The following is a 24,569-nucleotide window of genomic DNA, read 5'->3' as shown; positions in this document are numbered from 1 at the left end:
TGAAACATAGCCAGGACTACAAAACATTACGATCTCCCTTTCACTCTCCCATTCCCTCTCATATACTCGGGAGGAGGTGTTGGGGGAGCCAGGTTAAGCCTAATCCGGCTCAGTTGTGGTTAAACATAATAACACGGTGCCACCTCTGCTACCTGGTCTCTACACTCCCTTTTTGCTCTCTCTCGTTCTCCTTGGATTAAATTTTTTTTTCAATTCAAGTTTATTTATATAGCGCCAAATTACGACAAGAGTCGTCTCAAGGCACTTCACATAATAAACATTCCAATTCAGGACAGTTCATTAGGCCAATCAGAAATAATTTTTCCTATATAAGGAACCCAGCAAATTGGATCTGCTCTCCTCCTCTTTTACTCTCAATTGAAATAAAACCAACAAATGGAAAGGAGTTCTTGAGTGACATGCGGCAGCCCGTGCACTGCCAGTGACTCCCTAATTAAACTGTTTCAGTCATTGGATTGACTCAGTGGGATTTCATTGAGTTATATCTACTGAACCTAACCCTTCCTGGAAAAGAAACCTATTAATGAGTAACCCCAAATACAATTAGTTATCCCATATTCACCGCAAATGTTGGATTATAGATTTGTCAGATTTGTCAAAAATAATTTTCAGACTCTTGTTCACAGTACACAAATGCTCACAGATTATGAAGTGTCTGCGGCCTACAGGAGAAACAAAAATCTCTGAGACTACTTGATTCAAGCTAAGCTCAAATTTACTACTGTAGCCAAATTCAGAGGCCTCGGGGATTTTGTAAAACACAAACAGCCACAATGTTTCTTCTGACACCATCTACCTGTCATTATGTAAAGGGAATACTCGCACCTCAAACTGCGTCTATCGGATATCATGTACAACCTGTTGCAGAGTGTATGTTGGGGAAACTAAAAATACACTCCTGGTCAGATTCACTCAGCACAGATACAACATCCTGAGAAAGGAGAAGACCAGCACACATTTGGTTCAACACTTTATTACACATGGGTGGAAGTCTGTTCATGCCAGGGTGCTTGAGTCAAACCCTGACTGGACCACACAGTAACGGAGGAGAACTGAGAAGCTGTGGGTTGCTAAGTTGGACACTGTGCATCCCAGAGGCTTAAATGAGAGCCTCTATATACTATAACAACAACAAAACATGAAAATATCCGTAAATGACCAATGTGGATCACAACCCTTGAAACAGTGTGGTAGTCAAAGAGGACAAAGGAGCTGCTGATGGTGTGTGTGATCAAGATAATCAATCCACACCTAACCCTTTCTCAAACAATAACTACCTCTGGACAAAGTACATTGAATGATTCAATGTTTTAAAAAAAGATTAAATCAATGTTTCTTCCAAGGGAGGAATCTTATGGTGACAACCCACTCATAAACCACAAACTTCCAACAAAGAGAGTTATATGGATGGCAAACCAGGGATGAATCAGAAAACTCTACTACAAACAGAAACGGCAAGCAGTGGGAAACAAAATCATGAAATTCAACTCCACAATCTGCAAAACAGAGTAACATAGAGACAATTCTCACAGAAAGCTGCGCCTATACAAAAACAAAGTATTTGAACAGCTTAACGCCCTTGAGGAGTCTAATCAGTTACAAGTAGCACCTCGATTCATGTTTCAGTCTACTTTCTATAAACTTCTTTGATGTCTTTGAAGTATTCAGTCCAATCGGGCACAGCTGGGATAGCACAAAGGGATCTTCAGTGAAGGAGCTTGAGTAGGATCTCATTGCTGCACCCATGGTAACCAGTATACACTGTGGAGGCTGCCGTCTTCTTTCCAAGTATGAGGGTCACATTGTGGTGCTGATGCAGCTCCCATGTAAACAGCAGTAGGTGTATGACCGAGAGAACAAATCAGCAGAAAAGACCACATAAAACACAGGACCACCAGCTGCATCTCACAGGGGTCATGACATGCCTTTTTGTATTTTCATGATGACTTAATGCGTGTTATTTGGGATTTTTTCTTTGGAGGCCGAGATAGTTTTGATACCCCTATAACTTTTAGTTTGATTGTGGCCTCAGATATTCCAGCCATGTTTCGTGCCTGGCAGCGATATTCTCCCGCATCCTTGAACGATAAGCCATTCAAACTGATTATTGACCAACGAACTCCAACTCGAGGAGATTCTTGCAGAACTGAAACAAAGGTGGACAGTTTTAGTCATGGGCACCCAAAATCACGTTTTTAATTTACTCTAAATAGCCAATTTTTGGTAAATGGTTCTGCAGTGATAAGCTACGACTTAAAATAAACTGCAAAAAATAATGTTGAATCAAGATGAGCGACTCAGACCCATAGACACCAATACAAAATGCTCGCTAGTTTGTGTAGGGCTACATCCCATAATGCATTGTAATGTTATGTCATGGTCTTTTTTTCTGCAGCAGAATATGACATTGCATATGTTAAAAAAGGCATGGGACTGAACTGTAATGATTCCAATATTCACAGACTATGACAAGTCAGTGTTTAGGACAGATGTGTAACAACTTGAAGCATAGTTTCCAGTATACAATTTGGGTCCTGATGTATAAAGAGAAAAAAATCCTTGTGAATTTCAAGCGAGCCACCAGGAACCCCATGATCCCCAGTAGTACCAACACTACTCTGCTTAGATAAGACCAAGGTGTAATGTTTCCTCAGCTTCAAATATTCTAAAGTGTACATTATCCCCTCCTTTATTGTTCCTCAACCCTGGTCCTCAGGGCCCACTGTCCTACATGTTTTCCATGTTTCCCTTTCAAACATCAGTGTTCCCCTGCTGCCACACACCTAAGTAAATGAGTGATTAACTGGCATCTGCAGCAATTGATGTCCTCCTGAGGAGGCAATGCAGATATGTAAATCAAGTGCGCTTAACCAGAGACAGAAAACATGTAGGACAGTGGGTCGACCAGGGATGGAGAACACTGCCCTGCTTGACTATGACAGCTTCTTTCAACACCTAAATACAGAGGCCAGCAGCTCAAGGAGTAAAAGCCAAACCATCCTCTTCCAATCACCAGCTCATTTAATGGCACCACAAGGCATTACCTGACTGACTAAAGGAGATGTCTGAAACATCTCCCGTAGAAGCATTCTATCCTGCTTCTGGTTTACTCCGTTACACAGCCACTGAACTCCTCTGGCTTTGTTGGAATCTGCCAGCGTTCAACCCTCTGGTCTCTATTTACATTTATCTGGATACCTCTTCCTCCACGCTGATGCTATGTTCACCGAGGATCCCGCAGAACCTTTTTCTTCGACACATCCAAAACCATAAAATACTTCTGGTCCTCTACCCGCAATAACTACTGTAAATCTCACTGGACCATCGATCCTAGAGTGTTAGCCTGCCCGGCTAGGTCGGCTAGTGCAGCTGTCAAACCTGATAACTCCACCGTCAACTTTGGACTTCTCAACATCTGCTCACTTACACACAAGGGGGATCTCATCAAAGATTGTATCACTGACTCTAAGTTTGACTTTTTAATTCTGAATGAAACATGGCAGCAGCCAAACGATTCATCTAAACTACATGATGCTGCTCCTCCCGGCTATGTTTATAATAATAATAATGCATTGAACTTATATAGCACTTTTCTAGACACCCAAAGACGCTTTCACACACGCTCACATTCACACACTGCTAGTGATGGTAAGCTACTTGTAGCCACAGCCTCCCTGGGGAGGTCTGACAGAGGCGAGGCTGCCATTTGGCGCCGTCGGCCCCTCTGACCACCACTAACACAGGCAAGTTGGGTGAAGTGTCTTGCCCAAGAACACAACAGCAGGATAGCCCTGGCGGGAGCTGGAATCGAACCCATGACCCTCCGATCATGAGGCAACCCGCTCTACCACCTGAGCTATTGCTGCCCCATGGCAACAGCCGAGGCGGAGGTCTAGCAACAATTCATCGCGAGAAGTGGCGAATTCTGCCTGACCCCCCCCCCCCCCCCCCCCCCCCAAGCTAAACAGTGACTTTATAAATGAGTTATCCTCATTATTCACCCAGATCTCTACTTTATCACAGAATGTTATTCTCTTGGGGGACTTCAATATACAGCTGATGAACCCCCTCTAACAGACCATTTTCTCTTGTCATTTAATGTCCCCCTCTGCCTATCTGCATTTCATACACCACGTCTCATTTCTTTTCTGAACCTTAAATCTATTGACATCATAGGCGTCATTTTAACCAGGGACGCCAGGGACATGTCCCCGGCAAAATTCGTGATTGGCAGCTGTGTCCCCCCCACTTTCAAAAAAGCCTGCTGATGAGGATTTTTGTTTTACCAGCTCAGATCTTATACCAGGGGTCGGCAACCTGTTCCCATCAAAGAGCCATTATTACCCATTTCCCACGGTAAAGAAAACACCGCAGTAGCCGCAGCGTTGTGGGCGGGGCCTACCCTCAGACAGCAGAGCGCTGCTCACAACCAGGTGACAGCAGCCGAGGGAATCGCACCCGTGGGGGATTTTTGCTCACCTCCACACCAGTCTGGTTTCTTTACGTCGCACTCACTCTGTTTGCCTCATCTCCTTCTTCACCTCCCAGCCGATGTCAGGTTTCCAGGAGAGCAGGAGAGGGAGGGACGGAAGAGCTCGACTGAATTCATAATTTTACATCTTGACATTAGCTGTACAAAGTCTGAGTTTGATAAAGTGAAGAACAACAATTTGCAGAGGTTTATAACTGGCGCGGCGCCAGGTTTTCATTTTTGGGTGGGCCACGGTAATTTTGGACGGACCTTAATAAGCAGTGACTTAAGTGAAGCAGGCAGGTCGCGCTAGAAAATTTAGTTTAAAAAGACGTCATAAATGTTTTCCCCTGTCATTTTTATTTCTAAAATATGAAGTAAAAACTCACAATTTAATTTTCATTCATTTGTCATTAATATTTAGTCTACAACCGTGCATTAAGTGGACCATCTTCCAGTAAACGCAAAGCATCCAGCCCATCTCTCCAAATGCGTAAAATGTGCATCAGCCGCTAGTTAGGCGCGCCGCGCGCACCATCAGCTGATCAGGCCAGACAAGAGCAGAGCAACTAGAGAAAGAATAGAGGATGATCGTGTCTGGATGTGGATGGAGATTACATTTTACAGCAGCCTGATCATCATTTAAATACGTAAACCATCACCTGTCTTCTAGTCCACGCTATCAGCATTATTTTAATTGGTGTGTGTGTGTGTGTGTGTGTGTGTGTGTGTGTGTGTGTGTGTGTGTGTGTGTGTGTGTGTGTGTGTGTGTGTGTTTTCCACTTCAAACACTGGTCTAACCAACCAGACCAGCGTGTCCAGTAACACATTAATGTTACAATTAAACTTGATTAACCCCAGAGCCGTGCGCACTGCACTGTACTGACTGTAAATGAGGGGAAATGATTTAATCGGATCCTTTTCTCTTCAACATGGTTTAATATAAAGTTTCATTCAGTACAAACTTTAGTTACACCAATCTAACGAGACAGAGCCTGGATTTGTATTCTGAACAGTTTAAACATGTTTAAAACGGAGACATGCGTGACGCGTCTAAAATTCGCACCTGCTCCGCTATTACGGAAATTAAACTAACAAGATGAATAACATGAAATTATTTTAGGCACAGACAACATCCCCCACACTTTTGAAAAGCTTGCAACGCGCCTGATCGCTCATGTACATCTTAATTATCTTTCATTAGACGATAATCAATAAAACGATTTATATAAAATGGATCCAGAAGTTGTAGCCCGTCTCTGCCTTCAATTTTTGGTATTTTTCACCCTGTTGATGGTTTTACTGAGCAGGTACCACTTTTGTCATACGTTTCTTTTTAAAACATGTTTAGACTGTTCAGAATACAAATCCAGGCTCTGTCACGTTTGATTGTTCTAATTAAACTTTGTAGGTGGGGAAGGTCAGAAAGCAGCTCAGAAGCGCCGATATGATTACGCACAAGCGTGACGCGTCAACCCGGTCTCACAGTAAGACCGGGTTGGACCTGTTCAGGTTTACGCAGACAATCTTTACATTTAGAATTGGCATACAGATGTAAAATTAATGCAGTAAAATATAAAGCTTTTTATTTAAATATCCATTCATTATTTCACAAGCACAGAGAGCCGCATCAGATGGATGGAAGAGCCGCATGCGGTTCCAGAGCCGCCGACCCCTGTGCTAGCCTACTTTATTGTCCCCAGCAATTTTTAAACCCCACTCAAGTGTATGGTTATTGTCCCCAGCAATTCTGACAACAAACTGACGCCCTTGATTGACATGGATACTTTCTGCACCAATTCTGATGACATAAAAATCCCAGATTACCTCTCCAGTCCTGATGAACTTGTTTTCTATTACAACAGTGCTCTGAATGACATCTTTAACTCTGTTGCTCCTCTTAAAACCTGGTTGAATTCCTTCTCAACAAGTCCACCCTGGTACACTGCTGAAATGCGTTCACTAAAATCCAAAGGTCACAAACTTGAATTTGTCTACAAAGAACTGGCCTGAGTGGATACAAAGAGATGTATCTGACCCATTTACGGAACTACAAAACTTCAATAGCCTCTGCCAAATCTCTGGAGGGATGTTTTTGTTTTTGTATAGCCGGTTGGTGTGTTGAGGAAAACTCCTGTTTGTTTAAATTTTGTTTAAGTTTTAGACATTTATATGTACATGTATAACTGTTTTTTTGTACAGACATTCACACATAAATTCTTATGTTTATATTTTTTCTGACATTTTTTGTAAAATCTGCAACCTTAACCCTCTGGAGGCAGGCGTTGCAGATTTGCAAAGTTATAACCTACCTACCTGGTTACTCCACATACGTAATTCATGAGCATGTTTAACTCAGTAGTACCCCTGAAGGACTTAGTTGTTTGTCCTTTCATCAAAACTTATTTTGAGCCTGAGAGGGTTAATATCAGAAACAAATTTCTTAATCCCTGCTGCATTTTAAGCAATAGAACATGACTGACCTGAACCCTACAGCACATTTTAATTTATTTTATTTTGAATGTAAGTGCATCAAAAAAATCAAACAGAAAATGTTAATCACATGTTTCTTAAAAAGTTTCATAATAGAATAAAAAAACAACTTACAACTCTCCAAAACCTGAGGTAGTCGTTCAGAGTTCTGCAGGATTTCTTGTTGACAACAATCTGTACAGAAAGATTACTTAACTGCATGATTTACTTTAGGATGAGTACCTGACAGTGACTTACTATCATAAGCTGAAGTTTTAATCCAGGTAAGGGTTGGTGTTGGGTACCCACTAGCATCACAGCGGAGGATCACATTGCTGCCCAGAGGAGAGATGACCCTGGTGGCTGTAGGCTGAACCGAAGGCCTCATACATCGAGGAAATTCAGCCTGCATCAGCAGCATCCCTGACTGACCCATAGATCTACTGCACATTATCAGCTGATCCATCAGAACAACTGGACTCCCCAGGGACATGGACAGTGATGCCACCATAGAGATCTGGCAGTCACACAACCAGGGATTGTCATGAAGACCTGTGAAGGACACAAAGGAAATGTATTCAGTCAGGGGTTGATCAAGCTCACAAACCAACAATTTTAATATAGTATTCACATTTTGGCCATTCCCACCTCCATGTGATGTGTACATACAGAAACAATGCACAGTTCCCGTAAACAAACTGTGAACAAGTTAAAGTAGTAGTAGATTTGTTTAATCAATACATTTGCAGTGGTGTCTAGTACGAATGAATGCCTTGTAAATCATTATACCAGAATACCATTCCTCAGACCTAAAATTTGCCCACATCACAGGTGATGTTTCAGATGGCAGGTTTTAAAGTCTTATTTCTGATATGTGTACATCTTGCCCCAGACTGAATAAAAGCAATGCGACTATACCATGGACTTACAATTTGGATATTTTTTCTCCACAAATAATTTAAGCCTTAAGGATCTACTGCTGTGTGGTAACGTTGGTAATGATAATGGTTAGCCTAAACTAGCCGAGATGTCCATTGCTGATTCCTGGACACTAAAACAACAGCCTTTCAAATCGTGAGTTAATATAGATGATTCACAGAATGCATATTCAAAGTGTGATGTAGATCTGTAAGGATTTTCAAATCCTAGATTTTCAGTCTTTTTTTTTACCATAAGAAGTTAATGCAGGAGAAAGATTTAGAAAACAATTTTCATGTTCAGCCTGCATGAAAAATACAGTGACTGATTATAATCAAACATTGAAAAATGTTTTTCTGTCAACTCCACCTTTAATAAACAAGACACGCACATTTTTTAATCATTTTATTTCTCTTTCTTTTGTTCTTGTGAAGTACCTCGTGATTTTTATGTTGAGAGGTGCTATATAAAAAAATTGTGTCTTCTTTTTAAGTCAAAGTATAATTTTATTCATCTATTTTTGTAAAGAGCATAATTTAACAAAACAAAAACACAACTTTATTTTTTATGCTTTCAAAGGTTTTTACAGTTGCAAGCCCTTCAACACCAAACGCATGTCAGTGGATATCCTTCCCTATCAATCCACTTTTTTTCTTTACTATCATCATCATCGTCATGTTTTATAAAGTGCCTTCCTCTGAGTCAACCGAGTTCAGAGTTTCCAATCACAGAAGGAAATGGCAGGCTTAAAGCATTGAAGCAGGTCCTCCCCCAACAGGAAAGGAAAAGCTTCGATGTCAGACACCAATACTGGATGCTCACGGACATGTCACCCACTGAGATGCTAAGGAACACCACATTCGACAAGGTCATTTGGCCTGGAGAGTAAGGACAGATGTCCACAGTGCAGGGCGTGAGCTTTAAGACACGACCCCATCCAGCCGCAGCCAAGTGGACATGCTCCCAAAGAGAATGGGACATGATGGTGTCAAGCGCCCCCTCCAGGGTCACCAGAATGTGAGGTTTCTCATTAGGACCCTCACGGACGATATCGCAGAGAAACCTTAGTGGAAGGCTGACCGGTGAGCTAGGATCACCAGATCTGGTGGCAGGTGGTTTGGATGCTAGAGGACCAGCGCTAATGAAAGCGACCACACCAGACCTCGCCGAGGCCACAGTTGTCACCGGACGCGCCATTGTGGCAGATTTTGCCTCTGCAGGACTTGCTGCTGCAACTAAGTCACGTGCTGGTTCACGAGGTGGAGGAGGGTGTGAACCCTTCTCTGCCAAAGAGATGGACAGAACCGTCTCACATGTTCTTTCCTCTAAAAAAACACGATGTCTGTCACGACCAAGTCGTGGTGACTTAGGGCTCTCCTCACCAGCCGGTGGGGGGCTCCTAGCTTTGGCAAAACTCTGAGACCTGTTAGTAGGAAAGCCTTGTGGCTTGGAATTGTTATAGGACTTCTGGGCCTGTGATTTAGCACCAGGTCTGAAGTGTTGAGCTGAGCGGTTATTACCTTTTCGAGTTCCTGATGTAGTCCCTTCGAGACGCAGCGTGGAGGGAGCTGCCCCCCACCGCCAGGACCGAAGAGGTGTCAGTACTCTTACTTGCTTCTTTGAACCGCCTGAAGCTATTCCCCGCCATTTTCCTGAGATTTTCTATGGAGGTGACTTCAAGGTCTACCGCACCCATATAGGGGCTGTACTGAGCATGGAAATTATCAAGGAAAAGCTCTTTAAAACCTTTTTCTTCTTCCATCCCCTTCTTAAATTCTGTACCAAAGTACGCATCAAAAAGTCAGAGGTAGAAAGCTTGTGGGTCTTCAGAACGACCTTGTTTGACAGACAAAGCTAACTTTAAACCAGCTTCTTTAGCACTGTAAGTATATTCTCTGTGATTTGCAGCCTCCAGCAGGGTGTAATCATTCACAATCGCATCCTGCTGGTGGTCAATGAATGAAACCACGCCATCGGAGGTCAATCTTATGAGGAAGATCTTGTCCTGGAAAGTTACACCAGGAAATCTTTGAAAATGATGGTGAAGATCACCGAGGTACGCTGGGTATCAATTCCCTGGGTGAGGATCGAATTTCTTGATGCTTTGTGACATCCTATAGATGTCAGCCGGGGTTACAGGTGGGTATGGTTGAGCCGGCTGGGAAGATGGCACAAACAACGCAGTCAGCACCGGCAGGTGCAGCAGGTGGGGGCAGTGGGGCTGGAGGCACAGGTGGATGTGGTTGAGTCGGCTGGGGAGCTGGCACAACCACATGAGCAGCACCGGCAGCTGGAGACACAGGTGGATGTGCAGCAGCAGCAGGTGCAGCAGGAAGAAGTGATGTAGTCACTCTCCTCTCTCTAGTGAAAGCAGAAATCTGCTTTCTCAATTTAGCCATTTCTGTATCCCAGGCTTGTGCCTGTTACTTAGCTATAAGGAGAACAACCCTTAGCTCATTTACCTCAGTCTTTAAATCAGCAACTTGCACTTCTGCTCTGTTTTTCTTATCCAACAATGCTGCATTCTCCTCATTTGATTTAGTCAGCTCTTTCCAGCAAGACTCCTCATCAGAAGTGGAACCGCTGGCTCCACCCCTTTGTATCTGCTCAGAAAGTGTGCTCATAGCGTCTTGTGTACTCACAAGGTCATTTTCAATAATAAAAGTCAAAAATACGGCTAAAAACGGCTAGAAAAAATGCCGGAGCTTGTTCTGTAGGAAATAGCGAGTAGAGACGCAGGCAAACGCTGCGTCGGACGGTTGGTAGCACCGCGGATTGTAATTCCGCGGCATTATCAAGCCTTTGCTAATTTTAGCAAGCCACTTAGCTTGCTACGATAGCAAGGCCTTGAGCCCTGGGTCCAGGTGTTTTAGGTTTTAAATTCACTCCAAAAATCAACCTCTTCGGAGGGATCATCAACGTGGATGTTAAAGTCACCAACAATCACCAGTCTGGACAGCTTCACAGTGGAGGATAGAAAGTCACTAAACTCCTGAAGGAAAGAACTGTTTGGACCAGGTGGACAATAGACCACAGCACAGTAGAACGGGTTCTTACGCCCGACTTTAATCAGCTGCAGTTCAAAGGAAGCAAAGTGACCAGGGGTTGTAGAGCTACATGGAAGATGGTCTCTGTAAACAACAGCTAGGCCTCCACCACGACCAGAACCCCGGGGCTGGCTAAGAAAAGAATAACCACTCGGGGAGAGTTCAATCAGAGCAGAATAATCAGATGTTTGCTGCCAAACTTCAGTCAGAAACATAAAATCCAGGTTTTTAGACAGAATTAGATCATTGAGCAGGAAGGTCTTATTGTTAACAGAGCGGGAATTTAATAGAGCCATGCTGAGTGAGGTGGAGGAATCAGAAACTACAGATACAGCTGGAGTTAGTGGACGTAAATTAGCAGGGTTAGATCCACGGTGTTTATAAAAACCACTTATAATGGGGAATAATAAATAATGTGATTAACAGAGATAATACAAATGCAAGACTCCCAAACTACTTTGTAAAGGACAATAAAGACATTTATGAAGTTAAAGAAATTTCTAATGAATTCAATGATTTTTTTTTATAAATGTAGGAAGAGTCTGGTGGAAAGCAAACCAATAATTCACGATAGAATGAATACAATACCTAGAAATGTCAATAGTATTCTCCTTGACAAAGTAGATCAACAAGAAATAAGAAACTTTGTAAAAAACTGGGGAAGCAAAAGATCAACTGATTGTGATGATCTGGACATGGTGACTGTAAAAGCTATAATTGAATCTGTTATTGAACCATTCACTTACATCTGTAATCTGTCACTATCTACAGGAGTCTTCCCTGATTTAATGAAAATTGCCAAGGTGGTTCCATTATTTAAGAGCGGTGATGAACAGAGTTTCACTAATTACAGGCCAGTGTCACTGCTTCCACAGTTTTCCAAAATATTAGAAAAAGTGTTTGCATTAAGGTTGGACAAATTCATTGACAAAAATTCAATTTTAAATCATGAACAGTATGGATTTAGGACCAAACATTCAACAGCAATGGCAGTTATGGATATAGTAGATAAAATTTCATCAGCAATTGACAAAAAAAAAAAACATTTCATTAGTGTTTTTATTGACTTAAAAAAGGCATTTGATGTCATTGATCATTCAAGGTTACTTCTTAAATTACACCGGTACGGAATAAGAGGGGTGGCACATTAATGGGTTAATAGTTATTTACGCAATAGAGAACAGTTTGTTCAAATAAATAATGCTAAATCTGAATTAAAAGATATTTATTATGGTGTGCCACAAGGGTCAGTCCTCGGACCTAAACTGTTCATATTGTTTATTAATGACCTGGTAAATGTATCTAATTTACTTGGCACAGTTTTATTTGCGGATGATACTACATTGTTTTATTCAGGATTAAATATACATGAAGTAACTCGTGATAAACAGTGAATTGATTAAAGTTAAAAAATGGTTTGATATAAATAGACTGTCACTGAACCTGAACAAAACAAGCTTTATACTGTTTAGTAACAGAAGAAGCTGTGATGTATCTTTAATGATAGATGGAATGGAAATTCAAAGAGTAAAAGAAACCAAATTTCTTGGAGTCCTGTTCGATGAGAGTCTCACGTGGAAATCACATGTAGGTTATATAAAGGGGAAAATCGCCAAAGCCATAGGGGTATTATATAGAGTCAAGTTTCTACTAAATTTGTCGGGGTTGTTAACATTATATCACTCACTGATTGAACCATATTTATTTTATTGTTTAGAAATTGGGGAGCCACTTGCAAAACTTTTACACAACCATTGTTCATTTTGCAAAAAAGAGCATTGAGAATCATTAATAATAGTAACTATAGAGATCACACTAATCAATTATTTATTAGATACAAAATACTGAAATTTCCTGACTTGGTAGAGTGGAAAATATTGCAAATAATGTACAGAGCGAATACGAGTAATTTACCAACTAATATTCAGGAAATGTTTCATAAGAGAGTAAGTGGGTACATGTTAAAAGGAACTGATGTCTTTGAGAAACCTAGATTCAGAACCAAAGTGAGGGAATGTAACATTTCTGTAAAGGGTGTAAGATTGTGGAATGCCATTAACAAGGAATTTAAAGAATCAACTACACTTGCTATATTTAAAAAATGTATAAAATCTAATGTATTTAGTAGTTATGAAAAGGAGAATTATAATGTCAAAGATTAGACATGAAAATATTAAAAAGTGACTGAGGTTATACTGTGTTTGTTTGGCGGACAGTGTTGGGCAAGTTACGTCAAAACTGTAATGCATTATTTATTACTTGTTACCCTCATTTTAAAGTAATTCATTACATTACAATATTACTGATTTTAAAATGTAAGGCATTGCACTACTTTTGCATTACTCTAAGTTACTTTCACCAATACAACTTCAATGTGAATCTGGTCATGTGACACTCAGTGAGCTCATGACATATATGTGGAAGGTGATGTGGTGTCTGAGCTAGGATTGCTGTTAAAAACAGTCAGATATCATAACAGTGCTTTAAAATGATTGTTAATAAATAAAAGCAACAACAATCTGTACTCTCTCAACACGCTGCCATCTTATATTAACTGAGCAGGGAGTGAGGTGGTGGGGGCCCAAAGCCTATATTGCCTTGGTCCCCAAATTCCTTGATACGGCCCTGGATGTGGGACTGACTTCTGGGGTGATCTGATTCTATTACATGTATAAATATTAAATGCGTATATATTATTGCTTTTCACTGGTAAAAATGTGTATTGGGGATAAATCTACCTACTTTTTTCTTTTCAAGCACTTTGTTTTGTTTTCTTGATTTTATTTGAATAATTTCCTGCCCTTTCTCTCTGTCTCTAACCTTCCTGCATGCTGCATGTTTTCTCCATCTTCCAGAAAAAACTGTTTCCTAGACTTCCTACTTTCTAACGATCAGCCAGAGGGATCTTCACATGCGCGGCGCTCCAGCAGTAATGAGTTAAAATCACCGGGGCACAGATTATGAACTCAGCTGAGGCAAAGCACGTCAGAAAGCACAAAACACCAGAGAATTTGCGCTGATATGAACGATCGCAAGTGAATTATTTTGTTTTAGTGGAGCGATTTTGTGAATGTTTCAGCGGCCGCGTGCAGGACGCAGCTGGAGTATTTGAGCCGTTGACTGTTGTAAACGCGCAATAAAATTTTCGCGGCGGATAAGATGCGGCTGGCTTGACCGCGGCTCACAAATGACGGCTCACTTGACCGCGGTCCGTTACCGCGTACCGCGGCGTACTGTCTGCCCGCAAAGCTGAGTCCATAAATGACGTAATATATGCAGATACTGGATCTTTCTTCGGGTTTCCCGCAATTTGAATTTTTAAGGAACACATCTTGATTCTGGGTTTAAAAATGCATTGTAATTACCGCGTTACTGACAATTGTACCGAGTAAATATTACCATTTTCTTTCCCTGTAATGCCTTACATTACCACATTACAGCAAAAAGTTATGCATTACAGTAATTAATTACTTTTGTACCGCATTACTCCCAACACTGTTGGCGGATAATTTTATTTCGTAAAAAGGGGCAGGAATCATAAGATTTTTTCTTCCATCTGCTCCTTTTCATTCAAATGTTTTTATGTTAATGTATGTTGTATTTGTTTGTGTTTATTTATACATTGTGAATGAAATAAAAAATTAAAAAAAAGTTATGGAGGGAACAGGAGGAGAAACCACTGAGGAATGAGGATAAACCGACCTTAAAAACTTGGACGGATGAACCGCGTCGCAACGCGGCCTGGCGGGAATGCAGAAGTGGCACTCAGGTCACCAAACAAAGGACAAGAAGCTAGAATATCGCGCAGATGTTTACCAGATAAACCACGCTTTAAGAGAAGTCTTATTCTCACCTGGATTCCTGCTCGTTTACCTCTTTTCCTCCGACGTTTTCCCGGGGCCGGACAAACACCGCCAGAAGTGCGCAGCTCTGGATTATCGATTGCTTGCGGGCCGGTGCGCCGCTCAGGTAAACAAACAGGATGGTAAATCCTCGGTGCATCTTGGGCGATCGTGAACGAGCGGAAGGACAAAAGAGTCTGGCGATCATAGGAGATGGTAGCAGGGACACTACTGAAGAAGATCGCAGACAGGAGCAAGGTGGAAAAGAGGAGGTTAGTGGAGAAAAGTTTGAAAAAGTGGCCGGTGACCGTGGCTAAGCCAAGCACAGGCGCCATCTTGCCGACCGGACGTGAAGAGCACCCCAAAACCTGAAAAGCAAAACCTGAAAACCGTTACACATTGTCAGCTTGATTGCACGGTTCTATGTGTAAATAAAGTTGATGTAAATCTGTTCCTGTAAATTTCAGCACCGTTTGAAACTGTAAAAATAAAAAAATAACTTCTTATGGTAAAAGAAATAAAACTTTATCCATTATTTTATGGTAGCATTCTGACAACCTCAGCTGCCGGCATTTTACCGTAAAATCTGTGGGCCTTTAACAGTGTGATGTCTCATCCATTTATATTTTGATTTTATCAGGGCTTTAACTAATTTTTAACTGCACTGTTTTATTTTGTCTCGTTTTCACTTGTCACACGTCTTGATTGAAACTGCTTTACAAATAAAGGTATTATTATTATTATTACTATGACTACATTTTAAAAAATACACACCCAAGATTTTTCTTTGTACAACTCCTTCCTGTAGTTCTGGAAGAGGGAACCAAAGATCCAAGAGTTCAGCTGGTAAAATGGTCAGCCTGAGAAGAGGACAGAAACTATAAGCGAGTAGAAGTATTAGCCTTCAATAGTACAATTAGCATCATGAGACACCTGTTGCTGGAGAGGTCAAGGTAAGTAATGTTAGGTAGAAAAAGAGCAGCATGGGCTGGAAGGCTGGACAGGCGGTTGTTGTAGAGGCCTAGAGTCTGGAGGTTGGGCATGTCTCTGAGTCCCTCCCAGGGAAATGTGGTGAGCAAGTTTCCATCAAGACGTAGTTCTCGCAGAGCCTTCAAGTTTACAAAGCTGCTGGGGTGGACAGATGTTATAGCGTTGTAGGTCAACCATAAAAACCGTAGCTCTGACAGGTTGTAGAAAGCTGCTCGGGACACCCTGGAGATCAAAGTCTTCTCTAGACGAAGTTTAACTGTGTCAGCTGGAACATTAATAGGAATTGCCAACATCCCAGCATCACGGCACTGAACCGACCTGCAAGAAAGAAAGAAAGAAAGAAAGAAAGAAAGAAAGAAAGAAAGAAAGAAAGAAAGAAAGAAAGAAAGAAAGAAAGAAAGAAAGAAAGAAAGAAAGAAAGAAAGAAAGAAAGAAAGAAAGAAAGAAAGAAAGAAAGAAAGAAAGAAAGAAAGAAAGAAAGAAAGAAAGAAAGAAAGAGAAAGAAAGAAAGAAAGAAAGAAAGAAAGAACCTTTTATATAATGCCTCTCAAGATAAAAATCACAAGGAGCTTCACATGAACAGAAATTTAAACAGTATTTAACGCAGTATTTTGGTTTCTTTGTTATTATTTTCAATTTATGTACATTTTATAACCTTAATTTTTTTATTTGAAGAAATAACATTATGTCTCCGCTCGTATTTGCCTTTGGTCATATGACTCCACCCGGCGCACAGCTACAACAGGTACCACCAACACCACCACCCCCAAACCACCTCCACTGAGCCAGCCAACCACCTCCCACCTCCAAATTTCACACCATACATCAGCCTATCCCCCTACACTAACCCCCCTCAGCACCACACTCTCCCTCACTCCCCCTTCTCAGTTACATCGGTCCAGGTGAGGAGAGAACTGAGGCAGCTTAAGAGCAGAAAAGCAGCAGGTCTTGATGGGACCAGCCCCAGACTGCTCAAAGACTGTGCTGACCATCTTTGTGAAGTGGTCACCCACATGTTCAACCTGAGCCAGGCCCTATCCCATACAAGACATCCTGTGTGGCTCTGTGGCAAGGTGGAGAAATGAGGGCCCGGGCGGGATTCGATCCCCATACTCCTGGGTGAGAGTCATACGCTCTAACTCAGGGGTGTCAAACTATAAACTCACAAGGGGCCGAAATGAAACTCTGGGACGGAGTCGAGGGCCAAACTTTATATTTTTTGAAAAAGTGACGGCAAATTTGCACATTTTCTTTATCAACATTTATGCAATTTTGAACCTTTAAATTTGGAAACAAACTTATTTCTGCATTAACACTGAATGTGGAATAACCAAATGACACACGAGCAAGTCCGTTTTAAATAAAAGGCATCAGTGGTATTCATTACTTGTCGTATAATCAGCATTTTTAAATCTATTCAGGATTTATGTTTTCTTGATTATTCATTTTTCTTATTTTTTATTCTCCTTTTTTCTCCTGTAATACGTGTCATCGCTGCTGTGACGTCTAGCTTTCCCCACTGAGGAACAATAAAGGGATTTTCTATTCTATCCATCTATCTGCAGCCTTTCCACTTCCTGTTTACTGTAGGTTAAATCTTTTCTCACGGGCCAACAACAAAATAAAAATATCATTTTATCTTAAATGAAAATGCAACATCTCACCTGTTAACTTTCATGTTTTGGAGCAGAAAACGAGCATAAAACCAACATATTTAAAGCTCAGTTTGCTCCACTGGTTTACTGTGATGCTCACCTGTTCCAGCCAGATACCTGCATCATGGGGTTGATCTGAGCTGAGGAGGAGACTCCTGTTGTTTTGTTCATCTTCATCATAATAATGACAACATTAGATGACAACAGGTGCTCACATAGGTTTGTGCTGATGAACATGTCTGAGCAGCTTGACCATGTTGTTGTGTGTCGGGGAGGAAACAGCCACAGAGCGTGCTGGTTTGAGCGTGTCGCTGTTCGTTGGAGTTATATCAGCTCTGTCTGGACGTTAGTTGGAAAACTTTCTCTTTCGGTCGTGAACACATTACTGAGCGGCTAGAAACTCCGTTTCTGGGCTTCAACGTCAGAAAACAGCTGAGTGAACTCGGCGCTGAGAGGAGTGTAGTTTGTCCGAGACAGCGGGGCTGCAGAGACCGGCACCAGGCGCTGAAAAAACACAAAGGAGGGGGCTTCGTCGGCTCCGCGCTGACGCCGCAAAGCATCATGGGAGCTGAAGTCTCTGCGGTAAAATCGGCCAGCAGGCCAGTTTTAATATGTTTTTGATATTTATCTCGCGGGCCACATAAAAATGCTCCGCGGGCCGCATCTGGCCCGCGGGCCTTGACTCTGACATATGTGCTCTAACCAGTCAGCCAAAGGGACATCCCCTTGGCCAAGTAGCCAGGGCGCATGATTAATCGGGACACTGTGACAGGACACTCACACTGCCACATCTCCCCCCCTCTTTCCACAAGCACGTCCTCGTGCTCCCGCGCAGGGTGCCACAAACTTCACATCCATGGAGCTACTTGACAGTACTACATGGATCCTGCCGACAACGCCAAATGTGGCAAGGTGGAGAAACGAGGGCCCGGGCGGGATTCGATCCCCAGACTCCTGGGTGAGAGTCATACGCTCTAACCAGTCATTCAAAGGGACATCCCCTTGGCCAAGTAGCCAGGGCGCATGATCAGTCGGGACACTGTGACAGGACCCTCACACAGCCACAGTTCCAGTTCCCAAAATATCACATCCCAGGGAATCAGACCAGTACAGGCCTGTCCTTGACCTCCCATCTGATTAGAACTATGGAGAGACTCATGATAACCCATCTACGTTCAGTGGTGACCCCGGAAATAGACCAACTGCAATTTGCATATAAACAAACATGGGGGTGGAGGACGCACTCATCTGCCTGTAGCACCAGAATCTCACTCACTCGAGATGCAAAAGAGAACGGTGATAATCATGGTCTTCCACTTCTCAAGTGCCTTCAACTCCATCCAGCCATGTCAACTGCAGTAGAAGATGAGAGGTGCAGGAGAGGATGACCATCTGACTGCATGGACCATCAACTACCTCACCAACAGACCACAGTATGTGAGGCTGCACAACTGTATATCTGAGGTGGTTGTGCGCAGTACTAGAGCTCCACAGGGTACAATGCTCTCACCCTTTCTCTTCATCTTCTATACCTTGGACTTAACCTACAACACCAGCAGATGTCACCTCCAGAATTTCTCTGATGACTCGGCCATTGTCTCTGGCTCTGTGGGATTCTGCAGCACCTCTTCAACCTCAGCCTGGCCCAGGAGAAGGTTCCAGTCCTGTGGAAGACATTCTGCCTTGTTCCAGTTCCAAAGAAGACTTGCCCATAAGTCAATGACGACTACAGACCGGTTGCCCTGACATCCCACATCATGAAGGTCCTGGAGAGACTCCTGTTGGTCCACCTGAATAAGCAAACTAGAACATATCAGGACCCGCTGCAGTTTGCTTATCACTGTAGCGTGAGGAAAGATGGAGTTGAAGATGCCACCATCCAGCTGCTTCAACCAGCCCACTGTCATCTAGACAAAGCAGGCCGCACTGTGAGGTTCATGTTCTTTAATTTCTCCAGTGCATTTAACACAATCCAGCCTGATGTACTTTGCCAGAAACTCCAGAAGACACAGGTGGGGACCTCAACTATCGCCTGGATTAAAGACTACCTGACAAACAGACCACAGTTTGCGAGGCTGAAGAACTGCACATCAAACCAGGCGATCAGTAACACTGGAGCACCACAGGGGACTGTACTCTCACCATTCCTTTTCACCCTGTACACCTCAGACGTCCAGTACAAATCAGAGACCTGTCATCTACAGAAATACTCAGATGACTCTGCAGTTGACGGGTGTATCAGAGATGGACAGGAAGCTGAGTACAGAGAGCTGGTGGAGCGCTTTGTGGCATTGTTACTGTGTCCATTGTTATGTTATTTCAAGTACTGGTTGGAATCCTCTTTGAGAAAAGAAAAAAAAGTAATAAATTAAGATGTCAAGAAAATCATCAGTGCTTTTCTGGTTGGTTTATGCAAGTCCCTGACAGTTTGATTTAAATTTCTATTTTTGACAGTTATAAGCTACTGATTATTTTACTCTTCCATTTTGATTACATTTTTTGCTCAAAAGCTTTCACTTTGTAGCCTGCACACTAGGGGTTGTATCAACTAGTTGACTAGTTGACTTCACTGCTCTGTAGTGACTTTTTATGCATTTCATAGACTAGTTGCTGTCACGTGATAATGACCGACAATATGCAGTCCTCGGAAAAGACATCAGGCGACGAGCCCCTGCGAGTCGGGAGATGACGCACTGTGCCAGAGCATCAGTATCTGATGCCCGTGGTAAAACGGACATTTAACCAAATTGTGACCTTTACCTTCTTGCAATTTAACCTTCCCCTCACCCCCATCCTAACCTTAACCAGCTTGCGCATGCAGAGCTCTGATCGTTGATGCGCTCCAGACATCTGCGTCCTGAGCACGGCCACAGTAACATTATGAAATCAGGTGTCACCACCTCAAAAACAAATTTAACACACGATCGTTCATGTCGGCTCATTTCCTTTTATGTTTTCTGTCTTTTATTTGTGCCTGATGCGTTTCGCTGCTGTGGAGCGGAACGCATCACCTGTTTTGTCCTCCGGTGACGCACCTCACTGGTGTGGCCGGCGCGCAGCGCACACTCTGCTGTTTTTGCAGTCGGTAGATCTTTTAGAACTGCAGTTCAAAGGTAATTCATAAGGTGAATATATATGAACCCAGGTAGCAGTTTTTCTTTAGGATTGAGAGGAGATGCAGGAAGATAATAAACAGACAGGACAGAAAAATAGTCAAATAAAAACAAGTTAGTTTTTGTACCTGCTGGTTGCAACAAACAGACACCATTGAAGGTAATCAGAAGTGAGGAACAGAAAATGGTATTATTCTTTCAATGTTTAGAGCAGCAGGAACTCTGATAGGCTGCAGGTGCATCGGTAAGTTTGCGGCCGCTGCGCAGGGGGAGGGGGGAGATGGCTGAAGCAGGGAACAGTTAGAGGCAGAAACTAACTTTTTTAAAAGAGATATGTTTAACTTAGAAAATGTGGGTGCAATTTTAGCCGCTTCATGTATATGACGTCATCAACGACTAGTCGAAGTCGACTTGATTTTCATTACTTGACGGTCGACTTTAAAAAAAAAAAGTCATGCAGCCCCTACTGCACACTGGTGTTGGATGGTTTTAGAAACAAAACTGTAGTTGACAGACAAAGAGCCTAATTCTTTTACAACCCAGACTTCACAAATTATCTCAGATACTTAAGAAAGGTTTTGCTAAAAATTCTAGCTCCATTCCAACATTCCACACATCACACTAATCCACTTCATATCCATCATTCCATTCATATCTATAATTAGTAGTTTAGGAAAATAAATACATTTATTTTTAGAAACCATACACTTATTGACCAACATAATAACAACCTTTCATCTACAGAAATAAATCCACTTTCTATTTGGCCTTCCAGAACCAGAAGGTTCTGCTCAGCGCTCAGAAGACAAAACATCCAGACAAACATTCTCACCCAAGCTCCTACACTCTCTGCATAACTGCCAGACTTCAACATTCTTCACTCTGAACAAGTGAAGACTCCACGATGTTATAGTTATAAGTTAAATAATCATGTGATGAATGAACAACATGTTTAAATGTAATTTTTGAATCATCTGTACTTGTATCAATGAATTTAAATGAATAATGTTCTTACAATGATCCATTTACATCACAAATAACTATGTGTTTGATTTATCAAGTTAATCATTGTTTACATTTATACACATTACAATAAGATACATACAGTATTAAGGTTAAAAACATCTTGTATCTGAAGGAGGGTGTGGCTTTCTGAGGATGTTGGTAAATACTCAGAAACATGTCAAATGCTGATTTGCCAAACTTGGCCAGAAATCATAACAAAGTAGTTCAATAAAACAATAATTGCTTCCTGATTAATTCAGCTCGTCGCTGACCTTTGAACTGGCCAAATCAGGAAAGAAGCCTTTTTGAAACCATCTTCTACTTTGACTTCCTGTCAAAGCCTCTCTGCAACGCTGATACCAGACAACTGGCTCCTCTAAGAGCCAAGCAAACATCAACCTTAGATGCAAATAAGCGTTCCAGCTTCCTGCCTTCACCTGGAGGGATCTCAGACTGGACGGGTCCTATCGGAACTATCTACGGGTTCCTGATATCAGAGTTCACTCCGCCGGCAGTGACCATCGACCCTCCGGATCGAACAAAAACCTCCACATCAAGGGTGCATAGACTTGGCACAACAGATTGCGTCTGATGTTTTTAATAAACAACTCTCTAGTTTATAACAAACAACAAATTATTTTACACCCAGATTTCACAATTTCTCTCAGATACAAAGAACGGTTGCTACAACATCTAGCTTCCAGCACACCACAACTCATTATTCATATCTTGTCATGTCTAAATTATTAGTTTACGAAAAAGGATTAAATTCATTTTATAAACTATATCCTGACTCTGGATTAATACAGTGTGTTTATGGTCCCTGAAGAAGCAAAGAACCCTAGAATCTTCTGGTTAAACATTGAAAGATCAGATCGATATTTCATAATTATATGGAATTATTACATCTTATTTGTCATTTTTAATAAATATGTAGCAATTCATCAACACTACACAGCACATGTTTATTGAATTACCCCTCAGCCCAAGCCTCCCTGGATGACAGCTCTGCTTCTTTTAACACTTTAAAACATACAGCTGCAGGCAAGGCCAGATTAACCATATGGGCAACTGGGCAATTGCCCAGGGCCCACAAACTCTAAAGGGCCCAGGGCAGCAAGGGCACGAGCAAATTACTGTATCTGTAATCTCCCGCTTTATATTAAACTAGTGTGACCGTACGTCCTGTTTTCCCCGGGCATGTCCGCTTTTCACTCTGTCCTGGATGTCCGGGTTCTTGTATTGATGAAAATGTCCGGCTTTTCATCCAGGAGCAGGGATGGGGGAGCTGTATATCCTACACATCCAGGGGCACCGGAAAAAAGTTTTCTACCCATATTATCATTCATGGACTCTTTTCAGCAGAGAGCGGCAGAGCGATGATCGGTGCGCAGCGCTCCAGGCTGCTGCTTCCAGCGCACGGTCCATTCTCAAAGTGGCGCAACCAAAAAACTATAATGAACGCACGATCGTTCATGTCCGCACATGTTCTCTACTTTCTGTCTTATTTGTGCCTGAAGCACTCTGCCGCTGCGGAGCTCATCACCTGTGCTGCGGTGATTTCACCTCACTGACGCAGCATCGAAACGCGCTCTCCGCTTTGCGGTCAGGAGATCTTTGATCTGCTCAGAAGTAACCGATGAGGTGAAAAAGTAAGAATCCAGGCAGCAGTTTTTTTGAAGAGTTTAGAGGAGATGCAGGAAGATGAGAGACAGACAGGACAGGAAATAGTTAAATAAAAACAAGAAAACAAAGTAAAATGTAGGTAGATTTATCACCACTACACGTTTTTACCTGTATGAAACAATAAGTTATACACATGTCATATTTATACATCTGATACAATTCAGATCATCTTCAAAACTCAGTCACACACCCAGGGCCGTTTCAAGACATTTTGGGGCCAAGGCAAAATGACCCCCACACCCACACCCACACACACACACACACACACACACCACCACCCCACCCCCATAACTGGGCTCCCCAGAAGCCTCTGTGTAATTCATGCCCTCTCCAGTAGTGTTAGTTATACAGTGTTTCTAAAATCCCCTCAGACATGACTGACATGTTCTAATATTATCAGATGAAAAACTAAATTATCAGACATGCTGTCTCATCTGCTTCTTTTCTAAACTTGCGAAAAGTAACAAAACCATCTGAAAGCCACTATTTGTGGATTCTCTGGAAGTTTCCATAGAGTGTGTGGCAACTTATTTTTTCATTGATCCTATCGTCTAATCTCACAGCTGAAACAAGCATCCTTAATAATCTGTGCACAGGAAGCGTACCGATGGTGTAGTAAAACAAAAGGTATAATAATTTATTATTAATAAAACCTTGTTGCAGCACTAAAGCAGAAAAATGAGATTTTGCAGTAAATATGCTAAGTATTTATTGTTTTAGAGCCCTTTTATTGGCAGAATCGGATATAAATTTAGTTCTTACAAAAAATGGGTCCCAGCGTTGTGTGGCGTTGCCATAGTGTGACGTCATAGGCACAGATCCCCTGTCCTCTTGTTTGGAAATGGAAATATGATCACCCTACATTAAACAAACTGTCCACCCGGGCTTTTGCGCTGCACAGAGACGCTTCGCTGCCTATGACTGAACGTCAGTTGAGAGTCAGTCTCTTGTAGACTGACCAAAGAAGAGAGGGCCTCAAGTTAAGACCCTCTCCTCATTGGTCAGTCTGCATGAGGTGGGTCAAAGGTTACCCTGAGCGGGTTACGTGAAGTCAGGCATTCAAGTATTGAGTATATTTACTGCATATTACAGTAAAATATTCTGTATGTGACCATATTATGGTGATCCTTGGGTCGTGATGATGGGGCCCTTTAATATTGTTGCCCAGGGTACAACGAAGTCTTAATCTGGCCCTGGCTGCAGGTCAGATGATTTGATTACAAAGTCAATTACTGACTTGTGACCTGGGCTGACCTAGTACCACATATACCAATGGTTCTCCTTATGTTTGAACATGGTGTTCATTATTGTCAAAGTTTGATTTGCACAGTGGCCCAATAACAGAACAG

At 42.1% G+C, this 24,569-nt stretch overlaps 1 protein-coding gene across 4 annotated transcripts in view; it reads right to left on the bottom strand.

Moving 5' to 3' along the window:
* Positions 1-978: 978 nt before the first annotated feature.
* The window catches only part of lrit3b (leucine-rich repeat, immunoglobulin-like and transmembrane domains 3b), a 32,625-nt gene continuing 9,034 nt past the window's right edge, over positions 979-24,569 (bottom strand). The window contains exons 2-6 of one of the 4 annotated variants that reach the window (XM_070547164.1): positions 15,705-16,079; positions 15,546-15,631; positions 7,223-7,516; positions 7,100-7,159; positions 979-2,167 (exon numbers count right to left, since the gene is read on the bottom strand). In XM_070547164.1, coding sequence (XP_070403265.1) covers positions 1,959-2,167; positions 7,100-7,159; positions 7,223-7,516; positions 15,546-15,631; positions 15,705-16,054 — 999 coding nt within the window. In that variant the 5' untranslated portion in view covers positions 16,055-16,079 and the 3' untranslated portion in view covers positions 979-1,958. The remainder of the gene's footprint in view (positions 2,168-7,099; positions 7,160-7,222; positions 7,517-15,545; positions 15,632-15,704; positions 16,080-24,569) is intronic. The other 3 variants (XM_070547167.1, XM_070547165.1, XM_070547168.1) reach the window with 3 other exon arrangements.

This window comes from Nothobranchius furzeri, chromosome 18, assembly GCF_043380555.1.
Source record: "Nothobranchius furzeri strain GRZ-AD chromosome 18, NfurGRZ-RIMD1, whole genome shotgun sequence".
Lineage (NCBI taxonomy): Eukaryota > Metazoa > Chordata > Actinopteri > Cyprinodontiformes > Nothobranchiidae > Nothobranchius > Nothobranchius furzeri.
Note: the sequence above shows the minus strand (reverse complement) of the source record. Positions and strands in the feature narration are given on the sequence as shown.